The sequence below is a fragment of the Apostichopus japonicus genome, chromosome 15 (genome assembly GCF_037975245.1).
Source record: "Apostichopus japonicus isolate 1M-3 chromosome 15, ASM3797524v1, whole genome shotgun sequence".
NCBI classification, from domain to species: domain Eukaryota; kingdom Metazoa; phylum Echinodermata; class Holothuroidea; order Aspidochirotida; family Stichopodidae; genus Apostichopus; species Apostichopus japonicus.
In genome coordinates this window covers 19,332,372-19,352,398 of record NC_092575.1, presented here as the reverse complement: position 1 = coordinate 19,352,398, position 20,027 = coordinate 19,332,372, and the positions used below count along the sequence as shown (strand labels likewise).

The window sequence follows — 20,027 nt, the reverse complement described above, 5'->3', positions numbered from 1 at the left end:
CTATTTCAAGAACGACTGATTGTACGAGCGGTATCAGTCCAAAGGGATTTTCCCGTTATACACGTATAGCCTACAGAGTAACAGCAAATATTCTATATTGGATTTTGGTAACAAAAAAATACACAATAACACAGGTTTTGAAGCTAGCAGTCACTAAGAGCAGCCACTCACAACAGTCTAACAGCAGTTTGCGACTAGGGCTGTAGTGGGTCCAATGGCGAAGGCCCTCGGAAGCTGCAACACTTCTGAGACTTCTTGTTATGATGTGTATCCATCATTGGCTTATCAAAGCCGCAAGCTGACCTAAGTCAGTCTCTTAGATTCATATTTAACGTCCATGATTATGAATTGTGGTAACTGGACGACATACATTAATCTTGGAGTGACTCGAACTCGGGACCTTATGATTGAAAGGTACCGGCGTTAACCACTGAGCTTTTACTGGCTGTTAGCTTCCAACAGACAGTGAGTGACGGCTAGTTTGCCTAAACTGAAAATGTGGAAATGTAACTGTCCACTATTCCACTATTCTAAGCTACTCACAACAGTTAGGTGAGATTAAACCAACTCTTTTTTAACCATTGTTATGTCTTAACAACATTCAGGTCTATATTTTACGTATTCTTCTTTTCATGAACAAAAATAACTAAAAATTGAGAGGACTATAAGCAAGCTACACCGGGTACCGCACCACAAATAATTTGCTCCCATTGACTTACACAGTAAACTCCTAGAAGTTTTCAACTGACATGTCCTACCAGGGAGTTGTTATGGAACAACTGCCTGGTCCTACCAACCATATGATAGCTAATGGCTTGGGCTATCATAAAACATTCAACTTTAGTCACCATGACCGTTTAGATTTTGGGATAGAAGTTCTTAAATTTTATGATAGTGTTCCCCTTACCATCCTCCAGCTGTCGCTGCGGAATGTTCTTGTTTCAGCCATGATTTTCTGAAATACCTTTAAGGCATTGAAGACTTGCCCCAAACCGCGTGCCGCGCTCTAAAAAAGTAAACTTTCCGTTGCTTGCAAGTGAAGTTTTCTGCTTGTCCCACACAATTGCAGACAGTAATGAAACGTGAAGTTGTGATACTGTACCTTGTTGTCTTTAGCTGGACCTGAGATATCCATCCTGTATCGTTTGTACACTGTGCTGTGCGTATTGACCGCAGCTGTATATACTGACTGTACACTAGTGTCTAATTACCGAAGTTAGCAAGCTGTGTGCGTATTTTCTGGGATCGATGGTGGTGTCTAACACTTCTGTTACACCTCATTCGAAACTAGGTCATTTGCATGCATTTTTTTTTTTTGGAAGAATTTCCAGTAATGTGTCCTGCCTCTTGTTGCTCAGGACTTTAAAAGTGATTAATCTATCAATCAGATGTCTGGGTCATCAGCAGTGGGATACACCATATTACAATCATGTTCCCTTTTTTTCTACTCATTTTTACAGCCCGTGTATTTCAAAATGGACCTGTTAGTGTTCAGGGAGACATACGGCACAAGGTCATCTCCAACCACTTATTACAGCTCCTATGATGGCAAGCTCAAGAGAAATGCTAATAGTTCATTCAGCTTTAGTGGTATCATATTGTTCTTCAAGGTTATGATTTTTTACTTTGCTTCATTTTTTCATGAATCATTTCAAATCACCACAGTACGATAATATTATAAATCTTTCACTCTAGACATATATCGATCAAGTCTAGAATTGAATATATTATATTCATATTTGCTATATAATTATGTGCCATTTACTTCAGAGGTTATGTAAAACTGGTGAATATTCCTTCCTTCCAATGATTAAAACATGTATTGCTGCCATTGTAAAGTAGTGGGTATAACATACCATAGCTGGTCCCCTGTCCCCAGCCATATCCCTGTTGTTTTTAAGGCACTCCTTAAAACTTACCTTTTTCGAAAGTATTATTCATTTCGTCTTTAATTTCTTAATTTTATAGCTTTAATAATTATTGTTAGGATATTGATTTTGTAATTTTTAGGATGCAATACTTTTAGGCTGTAATATTTTCAAGCTGTAATAATTTTAAGTTGTAATATTTTATGCATTTTTGTGAAGTGCTTTGAGATAATTCTTTGATGTTAAGCCCTATATAGGAATAAATTATTATTATTATTATTACTCAAAATCCATGCCAACAATCTTCGTAGTTAAAATGGCATTATGTCTGCTTCTGTGTGTATATAGTATATATATATGTTTTTTCTCCTTTTAAAACAGACTGTGTTCCTTCCTCAAGGGTATCCTGAGAGTGTAAGCAGTGATTATTTGACCTATCAAATCTGGGACACGGTACAGGTATAATATCATTAATCAACCCAATTAAGCTCCATACATTTCTCAGATTAACCTGTAATCATATTTGGTTTATGGAAAAAACATTGCTTAAAAATTCCTTTTCATATTTTTCATTGTGTAATTGCTATACTCATATTAAAGTGTTGTACTTGTTTACAAAGTTTTGTATGTGGAAAAGAAGAAGCATACATTCTATTTTTTTTTTCCTTCAAAGTTTGATGTATACAGTTGATTCCACCTGTGCTTGATATAATTTTACTGACTCTAACAGATCTAAAATCACAGTTTCTTAAGTCATAACTTTCATCCTGGTAAGTTTGGATGGAACATGATTTTCATTTTTGATGAATTTTAATCATGTTGATAGCATGATTGTACAAATGGTGATATGTCCACCTTAGATGTTGACAATTTATTTCTATTACAGACACATAGTCAAAGGGATGTTCAACCAGGGACAAAGGATAAGTCCCTCTAGTACTATGCATTTATAGGGACCAATATAAAAACACCACAACAGAACATGAGAATTATGTAATATCATACAACTATTACAACTTCTACAGACATATTTACATGATTCATGGTAAATAAAACAGTAAACATTATAGAAGGTTGAAGCCTCTTTACCTGTTATAATACCTTACAAGTAAATTCTTTATAATTCCTTAAAGTTATTATTTTCTCCTTCTTTCATTGCAGGCATTCAGCAGTAGTATTACTGGTACACTTGCTACCCATGCGATGCTTAAGGGAGTAGGTGTGGGTGATGAAACAGCTTCTGCTGCTGCAGCCACTATAACTTGGCTTTTAAAAGGTCAGACTTGGTTCTTTTTAAATATTCCCTTCTGTTACTGTATTGTTTCCTTGTTACTTTTCTTATTTTTCCCCCATCTTTTCCCTCTTATTACTTACTTTACTCCAGAATACAATCTGATCCACAACTTTTATCTCAAACTTTCTCAGAAGTCTCCTAAATCATTTATTTTAAGTGCTTGTTCTATTCTATTTTCTTTTCTTTTCTTTGTAAGTTATATTTATTTATTGTTTCTCATTTCTTCCATAATAGTATCCCTTTGACATTGCAATAATTCATTCATCTTGCATTGAAAAATTTAATTGAGTTTTGTTATGTTTTAGCATCTGAAACATTGGTTGATATCTGATTTCCTTTCATGTATATGTATGCCATTACATCTAGATGAAAACTTGTCTCTCCAAAATTGAACTAAAGACCATTTGCATGCAGAGATGTTACCAGGACATACTTGTCCCTGTTTGTCAATGTCCTGCCTAAGTTAGTTATTTTGGATGTTGTAATGTCTTGAATTTGCCCATACTGATGGACCTTTAGTTACTGTGGCAATTGGTAAGCTCTGGTCAGAATTGTAATATCGTCTCTGATTCAAGTTGGTCAATATATATTAAGGCTGATTGCCAGTTGATACCATGTGCTCTGTACAGCAAGGCTACATCACTGCTTGCATGATGTGGGGGGAGTACTCTTAAATTTCTAGTTTTGACTTTGTGCTTTATGTTTTGAAGACTTCATTTGTATGACATTTGTATGACCGCAAAATTCATATGTGTTTGTTCTTCTTCTTCTCGTTTTGTTACAGATGGCACAGGAATGGTTGGAAGAATTGTATTTGCATGGTACAGAGGGTAAGAAATCAAATTGTCATCTTGAAATTGTTATTTGTTTAAACTGGATTGGAATTGGATTAAATGTCATAGATAGCTGCCATTGTTTCGAAATATATATTGAACATTATGCATGATAGAAACAGTAAGCGATATTCTGAAGAACTTCTTGTACAGCCATTAATTGTCCATTGTCTTTAACTGTCACTTAATTGTTATTTGCGTAATGAATATGCAGTGTTATATATACATTCTAGCCTGTTTATATGTGTACACTACAGAATATCTATAGTATACATACCCTTTTGGTGTGAACCGTCTTCAATATCTGGCATTCCATCTCATGATCATCAATAAACGTTCTCCTCATCTGATCTAGATCAAGTATGACTCGATCCACTTCTTTAGTAGGCAATTAAGTGCAATTGTAGCGGTACCTTTGTTTTTAACTTTATTGATCTTCCATTGAGATATCGCTAACAGATACTTGGGAGTCTATTGCTTTTACTTCTGCTGCCCCGCATCTTTGGAATAATTTACCCGTAGCTTTCTCCATCTCTTTCGTACTGCGAGAACATCTGTTTCGAGAACTTGACAACTTTTAATTGACTATTGTTTTATTGTTATCTTATTACCTGATTTGCCTTTTCTCACTGTTATGTCAGTGCACACTGTGTGACTTTGTTTTGTGATGGATACTGGTGCAATAGAAATGTTGATTATTATGATAACTATTATTTACCAGGAAAGTTATCACTTATTAAGTATTATCCAATAAACTCCTTTGATTGCTCTTAAAAGATATATTGTTTACTGAATTTAATTTCAAGCAATGAATATATATAATTTTTTATAGTAAGTGGTCTCATTTTTATCCAACCAGTGGCCCATGCTCTTTATAATTCTGATGATCTTTATTTGTATTTTCCATTTTTATAGGACCAGCTTGGACAGTGAAGCCAAAACATGGAGGTAAACACTACTAATTATTCTAGGGATAATACCATAAAAGTAAGCTACAAACCAAAAAAAGTTTTCATAAAAATGGTTAAGGGGGTTTTGATTAGAATGTAGTTAGTAGTACAGAGTAGAAAATATTTGGATATTTTGGAAAAGTTTTAATCCTTTTTTTGTCTGCAGAGGCAATGGGAATATATAAGCACTGTTTTAGGTATGTTAGTCCTTCACTTCCCCCGATGACATTTGATCTATGGTCAAAAGTTTAATACCTGCTTTCCTGGTCATCTCATAACAATTATTTCATTGAGAGATTTTATTCCTTGAATTTGAAACTGCTCCACATCTAGAAATTAGAATGAAGTACTCAAACTTCAAGAAATTTAAAAACATTTAGCAATGTAAACTTTGATGAATTCAGCAGTGTGCACAAAATCCCCACCTTTGAAATCCTGTGCACGTCACTGGGTTATGTATTTGATCAGTGCATCCATCATGATATGGTTATTGTCAATCTGCGATTAGGTACCCTGGCTTGGACCTTATTGATTATGATTATTTTTTTATTATTATTATTGTCATCTTTAATGAGGGTAGTCCTGCTCAGTGCAGAAGCACTGCTTTCCAGAGGAGCCTTCAAATTATTACTTTGACCTTCATTCTAGTCAATGTAATCTCTCTCTTTAAAGGTTATTTGCTGACGTACTGAATGATTTAGCTACCTGTGTGGAGCTGGTGTCTCCTCTCTTCCCGGGCTATTTTACCCTCATAGCTTGCATCTCTGGACTAATGAAGGTATTAAAAATCAATTAATTAAAAATAAAATATACATTTAATATATTATTGATAAAGATGTAACAGGGTTTGGAGAAGGGGAATGGAAGGAAGTGTGAGGGAGTGCTTGATGAGTTGTGTCTATCATAGTGTACATAAGTTTGGTTTCTGCACACCACTTAAAAGAATGATTTTTAAAGTACATTTCTTGGAATTCATTCAACTTACTCTGCCTTATTTCACTTCCCCTCCCCCCCTCTCCCTTCCCCTCTGTATCGAAATTTAATTGTGCACTTCCTTGTTTATCTCCATCAGTCAATCGTAGGGGTGGCTGGAGGAGCAACTAGGGCAGCCCTCACAATGCACCAGGCAAGGCGAAACAATATGGCAGACGTTTCTGCTAAAGACGGTAGTCAGGTATGTAGTATCATCCGTTTCATATCTGCTCTAAACAAATTCCAAATTTGCTGATACCATGCCATAAATCATTAAAAAGGCAGCAATTCCTCTCCTTGCCATAAAATTGCATCTACATCTCATTCCTTGTTACATGATAATTATGTTTTCCCTTGTCTTGTCTCTCCTTTGTACCTCTTCAGCTGTACCTTGGCTAATTTACTTATAACCTCGTTCAATCTTTTAAATGAACTTAATGTTTATTTCATTTGCCCAGATTTTCCCCTTTTTTTGTCTTTTTTGAGATGAAATTATTTCAGTCTTCATCTTTTGGACAAAATAAAATTCTCAATTGCCTTGATCATTTTACAGTATATTGGACAAAATACTGTTGGGATATCTGTATTATATTGGGGTGAGTGGGAGGTCATGAAATGTCCCCCTATAGACACATATATTTGGAAAACCATGTCAAAACATGTCCATTGTATCCATCTTGAAAAATGATGAGCAGAACTTTTGTTTTTACCTCAGTATCCCAAATAAAGTTATCCCTAAACCCCCAACCCCTAAACCACTCCCCCCCAAAAAATGACCCTACCCCTCAAAATAGTTGACCCTTTCCCTAGATCAAAAACTTTTCCACCCCTTTTATCATGTTGACATCTTGATTTGCTATATCATATTCGAATAAATATGTAAAGACACTTTACAAAGTTTACAACATAAAACCTATTTCAGTGGCCTCCGCTGAATTCAAGATGCAATTATTTTTCAGTTCTCATCTTCCATATTTTTGTACTGTCACAAATTGTTTTGGGGTTTTTGTGTGTGTTTTTCATGTGTGTAACCATTTTCAAGTAAATTTATAACTTTGCTGTATGTAGTCATTGGTTTCAAGTTAAAAGTCTTTCCTAGTTTGTGCTTTCTCTTTTTTCTTTAATTTTCATTTTCTTCTTTCCATATTTGTTTCTTATCACTTTTTTTTTCTCCAGGAAACACTTGTAAACCTTTCAGCGCTGATTGTAGGGCTCATCATTACACCCACGATAAGTGGCAATGCAAGGTAAGATCTTTACAAGAGACCGAAAAGATGCATATGGCTTGTATTTGAAAGAAAAAAAGGACTGATGAATAGGACTGGCAGAATAAGGAGGGGAAGGGATGGGTTCATTGCAAATTATAGTAAAACAAATTAAAATATATGTAATCACCTGACTCTCCAAAATATTAACAATACGTGTGTTTAATTTTTCTTCCTTTTTTTTCTTTCCAGTCTGACATGGCTGCTATTTTTTATCTTCACTTCCCTTCATATTTATGCCAACTACTGTGCTGTATCTTGTGTCGTCATGGAGATGTTTAATCAAGAGAGATTTCATGTGGTCGTTCAGGAATATTTAAACAGCTTACAAAGGAGAATTCTCATTCCGACAGAGGCTAATGCTCAAGAACCAATAGTCATTGGTAAGTATAGTTGAATACTAATCAAACCTAGTTAAACTTAGAAACTTATTGAATGTTAATTTAAGGAGAGAAAACTTTTTGTGTCCCACAAATTTTATGGGTAAGGTTTTATTGCCTATGCTTAATGTCATCATTTCTGCAGATATATTGGTGGCCTAAAGCAACCAATTATTTCCATGTTTTTTTTATATTCAATTTTATCATGTGTTTATGTACTCTCTCTTTACAGATTAGAAAAGTACAACTAGATTATGCCAAGTTCAAAGCAAAAACAAAGTTGAAAACAAACACTGCTATAGATAATATCAAGTAGATATCTTAATCCTCATGTTCTTTTGATATTATATTTTTATTTTGTAGGATTCAGACAAGAAAGAGTAAAACTTGGTGTACCGTTCTACAAATCATTTAAAAGGTAAATATGTTTAATAAAACTGTATACTAAGTATTGAGCAAGTTTTGGAGAAGGGTGTACAATACTCTTATTAATAAATCACAATTAACAAACACAAATAATACAAAAAAGGACATTTATCATTGAAGTTTGCTGCCCAGTCAAACTTGCACAAGATCATATCATAATTGTAGGCGTGTATCCATGGGTCCATCATCCATGACATAAAGGTGACTGGGTGTCCCCGATTCGAGGGGACAGTCCCCAGGTTCCATGGAACGTCCCCAGATCAAGGGTGTCCCAAGAATTGTTTCCGGATTTCATGTTACTGTCACTGATCATTCCCAAGGTGTCAACAGGTCCAGATTAGTTGAAATTTGAAAAATAAAAAAATGAATTTTCTGGAGACTGTACTTATGTAAACATGGGCATTTGATGATCATCCTTGAAACATAGTAACACCAAGCATCGAGATGATCTTAAGATACCACCCTTCCCTTACAATGGATAATGTAGATGTTACCCCTTGATGTCAACATGTGGTTCAACATCACATCCTCAGAATCTAAGCAACAAATATGGTCACCTTTTATCCTTTATAGATCCCTGCAAACAATAATCAAAGAAGGCAGCTTTTGACACTTATAGTTCAGGCAATACCCAAATCTGACTACTCACTGAATTTATCCTTTTACTTTTATTTTTTTAATTAATTAATTAATTTATTTTTATTTTTATTTATTTATTTTTTTATCCTTTTATCTTGATACCGTCTCCTTTATTTCAGTCTGGATGATCTGAAACAGGCCAGTAAATCATCCAAGAATCCTTTATATCTCCTGAGATGCATTCCAAGGCAGAGTAAGCATACCTCTCACTTCAGAGACTTGAAGTTATTAAACCAAGTCACAGACATCTTTTTAGCTCAGACCTATAAATTCAGATGGGTTTATATTTTTCTTGGAATCATTCTTGCCGAGGGTCAGAGTTTATTTCTTGAAAGGATCGAGGACAAATTTGTTGCAACACTAGGGGAGGGGAGGGATTTTATATTCAGTGGTTTCCCCTCTCCCTTGTGGATAAAAATCATTTTTTGAAGAGTGCCAATGTTGAAATTGGTACCAGATTTGAAGTAGAAAAGACAACATGATGGTAATGGTTGTAAGATTGTTAGTATAATTGACAGTTTTCACTTCTGTGCTCAAATTTTGAGTAGCTAGATGATCAAATCACTCTTGAGAATTTTGTTTTTCTTCCTTGCTGTTATTACAACTTTTTGTCTTTACTTTAATTTCTGGACATGGTTATGGTAACCCCTTTTCACCTCCTCCACACACTTCATAGTAGCTCTACCTAGCCTATTGTATTTTAATTCCATCTGCTTGGACAGTGTGGGAAGATGGTTTAGAGAAAATGGTCCACAAAGTATGGACCGTGGCAACAAAGTTGGTTGGGAAATATTACAGTGGTTCGCAAGATTTTTCCAGACTTCAAACAGTTTGTCTACAGTACTGGAGCATATATACTGACAAAGATCGATTAGGTTATATTTTGTCACATCATGTTAATTGTTACAATTGGGCTTTCATGCATTCTGAGTGTTGACTCTGAGGGGTGGGGAGGGGTCTAGTGGGTCATGACTCAACCATTGTAGAAGATACTGGGCCATTGACCTAAATGTTTCTGGACCGCTGTATTAGCTTGGGTGCTGAACATCTCACTAGTCATTATATGAGTTATGGTGGCAAATTGAAAAACGGTGTTGAATCCCTACTAGATGGCCACTTAGCCTTGCCTACCATGAAAGCAGGTTCTTAGTTTTTTTCTCTGCGTCATATATTCCATTTCAAATTAACGTTTTAATATTCTGCCAAAGTTCGAGCCTAACCGAAGAAATGATTTATGTTGTGAAACTTCAAACATGGTAACTAAGTGCATTCCATAATTTGTTTGTTACTGTTTACAGGATTGATAAATATCATATTACATCATAACAGCTCAACACGTGACCATTTACAAGCAGCATTCCAAGCTGAAATTATCTGCCATAGCTTTAATCAAATTCAGAAATTTGGGAAACTGGGAAAGTATGTGAGTATGAGTATTTTAATTAAGGTAGTTTCATCTTTCAACACTAACTAAATGTGAACTAAGTGTTACTAGCTGGTATATATTCTGAGCGTCACTTTTCTGGTGGATTGTGGCTTAGTCATCATGTGATTCTAGCTGACTATGCATAATTATTACATGGGAATTAGTTTAGTTTCTTGTTTATTTTATTACTTGAGACTTAAACCTCAGTAACATCGTTACCCTTCACACAGAGATTATGTTAAGAAGAATAAAATCTCAAAGATCTGAATAAAGTGTTGTTTCATTTAAAACATGTTTGGGCTTTGATGTTCCTGCATACACAATAGTGAAGAATTAACTTGGGCAAATCTAACAGCAAATATTACAAAGTACTGTAATGCTTGAACTATTACAATCATTTTGTGTTAAGCTGTGTTAACGATCTGATCATTACTGTCCCTTTCAAATTTTGAAAAGAAAGTTAAATTTCAATTGTTCAATTAATCTCACTCTTAAAAGCTTTTGGGAACTGGGGAGTTTTGAGTCTATGTTAATTCCAAGCAACCTGTTTTATGCAAATACAGTGATCGACAGATGTTTTTTTGCATGAGTAAGATTTAAAGGAGGAGAGTGGCCTAACCTTTTGATTCAGCATGCATCGTATGAATATCCTGCTAGGATTGAAATGTCAGGCCCTCTTGATAACTTTTATATACATTTACCTACACAGGCTTTTTCTCCATTATAGATAAACAATTTGTTTTACACAGTTTCACTCTCTTTGAAAATAAATTACGGCATCTGCTGGATTTACGAAGGTCGTCTGACTTTATTAATATGATAATTCTCTTTTGTAATTTTATTTTTATTTTCAAGCTTAAAATATGTCTTTACTTCATCTTACTTTAATCTATTTTCTAATCTGTTTTAGGATATGGATGTTAATGACACTATAAACCAAACCCTACAAAGGAAATTGGCAGCTGCTGTGTCAGGTGAGTTTCTTGTATTTCACTTTTTGGCCTTTACGAAACTATGGACAAATTTAAACAATTGAGACATCTTCTATTTGTTTTCCTTAATCTGATGACACATACAAAAGAGAGATAATAGGCATTTGATATCTTAAACATTGGACATTTTAGATCTTTGTCATTTATTTTGCATTCATCTATAAAGAAGTTACAGGGTTGTTAGCCTTCCATTACCCAATGTTTTCTGATCAATTGAAGTAGTATATATTCAATAATAGAAACTTGGATAAAATGGCAAATTTCCATCTTCAATCAATTTTGTAAATTGTCAGTTTCTTTACTCAAAGTGTATCATATTAGATGTGTTTAATATAAACTGTGACTGTTCAACCCAGGAAACAAGTTGTATATCTCACAGGTGGTGTCTCCTGTGTTAGAAAAGGTAATTAACTCTTCGAAATAACCATTTTTCTTTTCACCTTTTATGGGGGTTTTACAGAACCCAGTTCTTTCCATGAATGGGAAATAGAGCGTACTTCGGCCGAGCTCTGCGACAGACTCTTCCCTCAGTTTCTAACCGAGGTGAAAGAGAGAGGCTGGAGGACGGATCATTGTCTGCTTGGTATCGACGAATGGAGAGCTGAATGGGATCTTCAAGGTATAGCTGAGAAGAAAGGCTACTGAGTTAATGTGTTTTAATATATATATATATATATATATATATATATACATACATACAGGGATATATATATATATATACATACATACAGGGATGTGCCCACCCTGGGCGGCCCCGCCCAGCACTAAAAATTACCGCCCAGCACTGTATTAAAAATCGTGAATTCCGCCCAGCACTATTTTTATCTAAAATCCCAACATTCCTAACAATATATTCAACATAAATTTAAAAATGTAAATTGTTAGCAAAACTAGTACTTGTGTATGTGCTTAAAAAGCTACACAAGTGCCAGCATTTGGCATCTGAGCACCTTCAAAAATCGAAAAATTTCTCAAAGGGGAGTTGGAATCTTCTCCCACTTAGACCCCTCCCCCAGGACGGCGATCAGTATACCCGGCACTCAGGAAATCCTTGGCACATCCCTGTATATATATGTATATATACATATATATATATATATATATATATATATATATATATATATATATATGTATATATATATATTTATATATATGTATCCTGGAATAGGATCAAAGAGGGTGGTCATTTCAGCAAATGGTCGAACTGGTTGATTGGTTAATGAGAGGGATGTGTTCACAGCTGCATCAGAAATCGCTCTGTGAATTATGTGTCCGTGTACAGGAAAAGAAAACAGAATGTTTAAAGCATAAATTGTCTGGCAGTATTTGAGAGAGAACTTGGTTGCCTTGTGAGGAGTTTCTCAACATCTTGTCATCAAACAGTAAACCTTGCCAGTGGCATATGTTCTACAAGGAGTGGTTTACAGTCGAAGCACACCGTTAGTGGCAAATGACACAGCACTGGGAAAGGAATGGGAGAAGATGTGTGGGAGGGGAGAGGGAGGGGGACGAGAATCCAGAATTGCCACTGTTGCTCAGCTTTGCATTGTCAAACAATCTTGTAGCAATCTGCAAAATATTTGGAAAGTGTAATATTTTGTTGTCCTGTGAAACCAAAGTAATAAATTCTGTCATGAGTCTTTTAAAATTCTCAGTCTTGTATGTTTTGGGTTCTGCATATAATTTATTGAATTGAATTATTAACTTGTTTTAGTCTAACTACCTAAGCATTTATCAATTAATTAATCATAAAAAAAAACTGTTTTGTTGAGTTGTAACTTTATCAGATAATGTTCGTAACAATGCGTAGAGAACTGTGAGAGGCTGGCCAGGATTGAAATCACTGAATCCATTGCAAATCTTATACACATACCACAGAGACTCCAAACAAAATATAACCTTAAGTGTAGTGCTACAAAGTATAATAACCCCTTTTAAATGTACATGTTAGTGGGGGGATGGGGGTGGGGGAGCATGGAGGGTGCTCTCGATAGTCACTCGACATTTATACGACCATTTCTTGCCGTCTGAGTTTTGTCAAAACTTGAATCCTTCAAAGTGACATAAAACATATAACAAATTTACTGGTTACTATTATTCTTTTAGTGCCAATTTATAGGAGGGCCTTCGAAGAAATGTAATCAAATGTTTCATAAAGATATTACGTACCCTGTAAGTCCGATAAATGGGATCGAGATGCAACTATAATGAGCTACCTCGATCACCATATATCTGTAAGAAATCATCGTTAAAATGCACATGCATTATTCCCCAGTATCAGAATGATACCATGAGGACAGAAATGTTTTTTCTTTACCAAGATATTACAAAATACTTGATATTGGAACAGGTTCATATGATAATTTTGACCAACAAATAAATGTGGGGAAAAACATTCAGACTTTTTCTCTTTTGAACATTATTTGTCTATTATATTTCAAGAGTTGAGTTCAACAAGGTTTTGCTCAAAGGGGGGTGGGGTGGAGGAGGTGGGGCGGGAACATCTCCCGCCTACATCGTCATGCAGGGCAATACTTCAGAGGAACTTTCCAAAATTCAGCACTGAGTCTTTATTAGCAAATAACCTTGAATTGAAAACAAATCATAAACCTATATTTTATTAGCCAAATATGCCTCAGAATGCACCATGTGAGGTCCATTTTTTTTTTTTTTTTGTTCTAGAGAAGGACCTACAAACACCCTACATTGGATCCGCATGAAATGTCCCCACAGCCACACCAGGCTCATCTTTCATAACTTTTTGTTCTACCTACAACCCTTCCATAAAGGTTCATGCCCCTAAAAAAGTCAGTTAGGGAAATTGGAATCCCCTCCCACGTTTTTTAAATGCTGGCCACGTCACCGAATACAAACGTGCATTTGGGAATTAAACCATATTAATATCTAGAGGGAAAAAATGATTATTTTGATATACGATTTGAGCAAGATGTTAGGTCTTGTAGACAGGCAATTGAAGATTTCGATACTACCAACTAGTACTAATATGCCGGGATGTGTAGAGGATTATCTTTTGTGTAAAAGTGAGAGGGCCTGACGTTTCGATCCTATAGCAGCCTGGATCTTCTTCAGAGGCTGAAAAGGGTTACCTTCTGAGAGTGATGTTTTGTTAGAATTCGAGTAAAACCCTATAATGATTCATTATTACCGTTCAGCACTGATGTAAGTGAGTATAGGCCCTAGCCGATAACAAGAAGAGCACATCACAGATGAAAGTGACAACTTCAGCATGTAAGCCCGACTTTATAAGCATGACCGGTCACAAAACAAAATACCTAGCATTTAGAATCTTTTTGTCTAGAAATGCTGAACTTTTTAACATGTTAAAAAATCATTTGTTCTTTCGTTAAACAAAGGTTTCAGAACTGCTAAGACAACCTTCAGAAAGTGTGATGAAAATCTCGGTAGTTGCTTTATATTTGACTTAATTACAAGAGTTTAAAAGAGTTCCAGTTTTGGGGGTTACGGTCAAAACATGTCTTCCACGGTGACCTGGTCGGTGTTTCGAAGTTTTGAAATTACTGTAGGCCTACTACGTATTTAATTGGGAAAATGTTTTCAATGTCACTACAATATAAAGCATATCACACATGAGTAAGAGGAATTTGTTTATATTACCCCAATCCAGGGACACGCGCAAGTTTAATGACGTCATTCTCTTCCTGTACGTCATTAGCACTGACAAGTCTTGGCGGGTAAAGTATTTTTATTTCGTAATCACAACAACAAAAGAAGTATAAGGACGGCTAACGGATACACGTACAGTAATGTACTTGGCCTAAACCTAGGCCTACCCCCTACTACCCTAGTTGATGACAGTGAGAGTCGGGGCGTAAGGTTCTTGGTTATAGGCTTTATCAACACATTCAGACCCATAAATGTATATCTTCTTGCACAGAATGGTAGTGATGATTTCTTCGCTGAAATTAATGCGATCTTCAATAAGATGCTGAGTATTCCGCACAATAGCATCCAGGTACTATACGAAGTACGATACGAACGTCTAGCCTAAGTCGTAAGAAAACGGTTATTATTTTAGCCAAAACTGCCCTAAAACTGGTCAATATGCTTATAAATATACACTAGGGCTGCAGTAGGTTCGGCCAAAACGCTAGTTCATGGCACTGGTTAGAACTTAGGCCTTAGGGCAGTGAGATATGTTATAGTGCTTACACCCAGTGTCTTACTGAGGCTAGTTGAATATCCAATGGATGTGATAGCCTCCTATGCATTATGCAGTTTAAAAGATCCTGGTAGAAATGTAATATGTATTGTAACTTGTGTGCTAACGTTAGACTAGAGTGGTTCAAGGCTACTGCAAATATTCAGTTGTCATGACATTAGGACTGCATGTGTTACAAATAAGTATATTAGAGCTGCTTGGCTAACTAAGGATAGGCCTAGCCCCAATTACGTTGATTATCAAGAGCAGATAACAGAACACATTGAAACATTTTAGCAACGCAACTTTCACATTCTGGATTCTGGCTTAAATACAACAGCATTATCTCGTAGTAATTGGAATCATTCATTACCCTTATCAATCCACGCCCAAACGATTTTATACATGCTGGTATGATTTTCTTCATTCAGCACATACCTGAATGGCATGATCAAGAAAATTCAACTACAGTATGTATAGAGGATTGAGTTATTGAAAGTGTGTACTCTGCAGATAAATTTCAAAAGTCTCACTCTACTCCTCTCTTTTGATTTGTTGAGAATTGTTCCAGCACCAGAGATATTTAAACTGTAACTATGGAAACTGAGGAAGACTGGATGAGCCCTGAAGAAGATGCGTTGCTGGTTCAAGCACTGAATAAGTTTGAAGAATCGCTGGAAAAACGGACTGAATATTCTACAGATAATGCAATCATACACCTTGACACACCAGGTAAACAAGCAAGATGGAAAGGCACTATTAAGAAAGAAGACGGTACAAGTAATTCAATGGAAAGCCTCGAAAGCGACAGGGAAAAATCTGATGGCAAACCGGAGAAAAACATCGCAGAGAAGAAGAATGTACAGGGTGGCACTGTCAAAGATGAAAATAAAATTGTGATAGATAAAGAAACAAATATTGATCATACAAAAGTAGACCAAAATAACTCAGGTTCCCCACAAAATAATGCTGACGAAGTTTTCAAAAGAAATGACCCTGGAGATCTAACTACTGATTCTGTGGATACGGACTTTGAAGACATTCCTATAGCAGAAACGCCACTTGAGATCTACAGAGGGAGTTACCTAAAAGTGACAGATATAACGGCACAAGCTTGGTGCGAACAGCAACTGGTTTACAGCTTTTCTGTCCCTAGAGAAGTCCTACAAACTCCCGCGATGGAGAGAGGCACGGACATGCATCTCGTCAAAGGTACAGTAATTATTTCATTGATATTTTAGGTTTTTGTTGAAAAAATAATATGGCTATCGAAAAAAAATGAGATTTGCAAAAAAAATCCTTGAGATGTTGCAAAAATTAATAACATCTTGTACCACCTTTAGTCCAATTGGCAAAGCCAATAAATTAATTCATTCCACCCTATTTGCATAGTATACTAAATATGTTCATATTTTTATTTTTATTTATATGTATACCTCTCCATTGGAGGGCTTCATGAGAGCTGCAGTGAAAATGTTTTCAAAGTTTATAATCTAATGCACTAAATTTGAAAGCCATTGTATCAAATTTCTTTCTTCAATTTCATATGTTTTGTTCTAAGTTGCTTTCATAAAAGACAATGTTATCGATTTTGGTCGATATTTTCTACAATGATCACCATTTTACTTTAAATACAGAACTCGAAGTCCACGATATAGAGGAGGTGTCCGTGGTAACAAGGGAAGATTCTTGGGCCGTCAAATTCCTAAACATTTATTCCGCCTTGACTCAATTGATCTCCGGCTCGCCAAGGATAAGAGAGATGCCAATTTTTGGAGAACCGTTTGGAATGGGTGTCTTCTTCAGCGGTATCATCGATGAGATACGATGGAACGACAAGGACCAACTCGAACTGGTCGAATTCAAAACAAGAGTCAAGGCAAAGACGCTGCCGTCGTCTGCGCAACGAAAGACACACAAGCTGCAAGTGTCGATATACAAACATTTATTTGACACAGCAGTGAGGGGGCTGTTTCGGAAAGAGTCATTGCAAGAACATCTTAGGTTAAAATTGGACAAAACTCTGAGCAGTTCAGTCCTTGACCACGTTAAGAAAATTGGCCTAGAGACAAACAATCTGAATGAACTGATGGATAAGGTGTTAGTCAAATTTCAATTTTTACAGCTCATATCGTGCTTGACGACGGAATATACTTCTCAAACTGACTTCATGTCGTTTGCTTCTGAATCGTATGATTTCGATGAGGAATGGTTGAGGAGGCAGGTCGATGGATCCTTGCAATTTTGGAAAGGTAAAAGGGATCCTATTGGAGTTGATATAGAGGATGCCTGGAAATGTCAACATTGTCTCTTCGAAGATAAATGTATGTGGAGGCAAAAGATGCATGAGGATTGCATTAAAAAAAATAGCGTCAAAAGGGCCAAAATGTTCTAAGACTGGAATTATAAACTGACATTCATGATTAAATTATTGAAAACTTTCAAATTAAGATGATATATGAGTATTTTATTTATGGAAAATATATACAATTATTCTTTGTTTTAAGCTGAATTGGTACCAGAAACCTTAGGAAGTCCTGTGCTCCACCAACTGAGCAATCCAGCTCTATATTGGTAGCCATCTCTATTTTTAACCAATGTTTGGTCTTTTTTTAAAATAATTTTCCAGTCACTGTTCTAGTCATTGTGTAGCAACATGTCAAAAAGTGGAGGGGGGGGGGGCACAACTTCTGAAGGGGGCACTTTTTTAAATTTTGAGCTTCCAGTTCCAATCCTTAACTTGGGGATTGTTTTAGCTGACATAACTGAGTAGGTAGGAAAAGTTTTCAGAAGCTTCCCAAAAGATCACCACACAGACCAGATTCCCATCAACGCATTAGGCCATACAACCGCAGAAATAATATGCTAAATGTAATCCAATAGAAATTATATAGAGTGCCATTTAACAAACATTTCAAACGACTCAGACAAAAACTAAGAAAACTCAGTGTAAATTTACAACAACAAAATTCCAAAGGGAGCCCATTTCATTTTCAAAATAGGCACTTTCAACATTTTTCATGAAAGGGGGTGCACATTCCTCCAATGCCTCTCCCCCCCCCCCCCCCTCCTGCACCTGTTACTGCACCGATCTGTTGTTATCATTTTAAAGACAGATTCTGTATTTGAATAAAATATGTATTCATGTGTGTGCTCATGCAAAGACTTCAAGTGCCTGCTATTTTGCAGCTTGTAACATGTTAGCTGCAATTGTGCAACATTTTAATTAAAACTATGCATAATATTATTGTTATTTATATTGTACTATAACTACTATTCAATATATGCATGTTTATGTTAATACAATTTAGCAAGACTGAATTCCTCATGGGTATTATCTCACCATGTTTTTTTTGTTAGTCAACTTACCGGCCTACATACAGTATGGATCACTGTAGAAATATCCACAGATGGAAGTAATAAGCAGTTATATTAACAACGCTTAAGCGACCACAAATGTAGGAGAAACCTGCAAGGGCTTATGGATTACAACTTACACGTCGGGTGGCTTCCAATTCAGCATTTTAAATCAAATTTGGAATCTTTCACAATTTAGAAGGTCATTTCAGATGGGAAAACCTTAGATTACTGTTGGATTAAAAACCCACCATTACTATGATCCGGCCGGGGTTCGAACCTGGGACCTCCCGATTGCTAAGCCTCATTACTTCAGCTGCCACTGCCTTTATCCACTCGGCCACAGCACTGAGACCGAATGTCATTTGATGACAGAATGAATGTCATTGGAAAGAAACTCCTTCGAGGAGAACATGCCACAAATATATCTCGCGGAAGTTAGAAATTCAATCTTGGTTTCAAATGCTTAAACTTGGTCCATGTACCCTTGAACTCTACACAGAATGGTTAACCATATTATACATTCACCCTTTGATGTACCTATTGTCCCTATCTAGATATCAGAATTATGTAATTGAATTCTCACAATTTATTCAGACGGTATTAACAGATAATCTGTATATATCATGAAAGTTATCACTTTATAATATCACACACAATTTGGGGATAAAAGGATTTTCCGGTGGCTTAATTAGTTGATTGCTGAACAAAATTGCTGCAAATTTTCTGATACTTATTGTGAATCCTCATAGCATTTTGTATTGCAAAAATATCAATTTTCAAATTTTCGTGATATTTTGGGAAATGTATCTGGCAACAGCAGAAAATGTCTTTGTTTTTTTTCCTTTTTTTTAATTTGTCAATCATTTATTCACCAAAAAAAAGAAAATATCTACACGAAAAAAGATACATTTTGATGAAATTCCAAGTACAAAGAAAATTCACATCTATGCAAACATTCCGAATGTATCAGATTCCAAGGATAAATCAACAAGAAGCTTATTATAGCCTAAGTAAAGCTTCCAAAGAGCATTTGTCCAGATGACATCTCAGACCCTCTATTATTATTCAACTTCCTGGAGCAGTTGAAGGTTTTAAACATCTTCTGTGATGTCTGAATTCTGTCTCTTTCACAAATTTCCTATGATAAAGTCTTGCTGGTATGCCCAAGTTCTACAGCATTGTTATAATGAGCAGTGAGGCAGGGTGCTACAACTCTTGCCATCTCCTCTTTCACCCACACACACACACAATAATGAGTTGCAAACTCTAATATTTGACTGAAATATATTAAAAATGAATAATACTTTGAGAATCATTGGAAATGCCCAATCATTACAATATTAACAATTAATTCAATCAAGCAGTGTGAAGAAAAATCAATCACAGATATTGAATGTTAAATTTGTATAATTTGTGCATCAAAATGCAAAACAGGATTGAAA

The 20,027-nt window shown here is 35.7% G+C and overlaps 2 protein-coding genes across 9 annotated transcripts; both read left to right on the top strand.

Annotated features, from left to right (window-relative positions):
• The first annotated feature begins 184 nt into the window (after positions 1 to 184).
• LOC139981375 (RUS family member 1-like) lies at positions 185 to 13,444 on the top strand. Of its 2 annotated transcripts, none has more exons than XM_071993727.1 (15): positions 185 to 552; positions 1,461 to 1,610; positions 2,250 to 2,327; positions 3,030 to 3,144; positions 3,947 to 3,992; positions 4,911 to 4,943; positions 5,618 to 5,723; positions 6,018 to 6,119; positions 7,094 to 7,164; positions 7,375 to 7,565; positions 7,926 to 7,980; positions 8,747 to 8,820; positions 9,926 to 10,050; positions 10,964 to 11,027; positions 11,506 to 13,444. In XM_071993727.1, the coding sequence occupies exons 2-15, from the start codon at positions 1,476 to 1,478 to the stop codon at positions 11,688 to 11,690; spliced, it is 1,380 nt and encodes a 459-aa protein (XP_071849828.1). In that variant the 5' UTR covers positions 185 to 552; positions 1,461 to 1,475; the 3' UTR covers positions 11,691 to 13,444. The 2 variants fall into 2 exon arrangements, with proteins under 2 accessions (XP_071849828.1, XP_071849827.1); XM_071993726.1 differs by having other exon boundaries at positions 200 to 265.
• Positions 13,445 to 14,639: 1,195 nt separating this feature from the next.
• On the top strand, positions 14,640 to 18,546 carry LOC139981376 (exonuclease V-like). 7 transcript variants are annotated; one of them, XM_071993735.1, is made up of 3 exons: positions 14,640 to 14,758; positions 15,797 to 16,437; positions 16,863 to 18,546. In XM_071993735.1, exons 2-3 carry the CDS (start codon positions 15,822 to 15,824, stop codon positions 17,618 to 17,620), a joined length of 1,374 nt encoding a protein of 457 aa, XP_071849836.1. In that variant the 5' UTR covers positions 14,640 to 14,758; positions 15,797 to 15,821; the 3' UTR covers positions 17,621 to 18,546. The 7 variants fall into 7 exon arrangements, with proteins under 7 accessions (XP_071849836.1, XP_071849834.1, XP_071849835.1 ...); XM_071993733.1 differs by lacking the exon at positions 14,640 to 14,758 and adding an exon at positions 14,770 to 14,900 and having other exon boundaries at positions 15,786 to 16,437; XM_071993734.1 differs by lacking the exon at positions 14,640 to 14,758 and adding an exon at positions 14,771 to 14,900.
• The last annotated feature ends 1,481 nt before the right edge of the window (positions 18,547 to 20,027 follow it).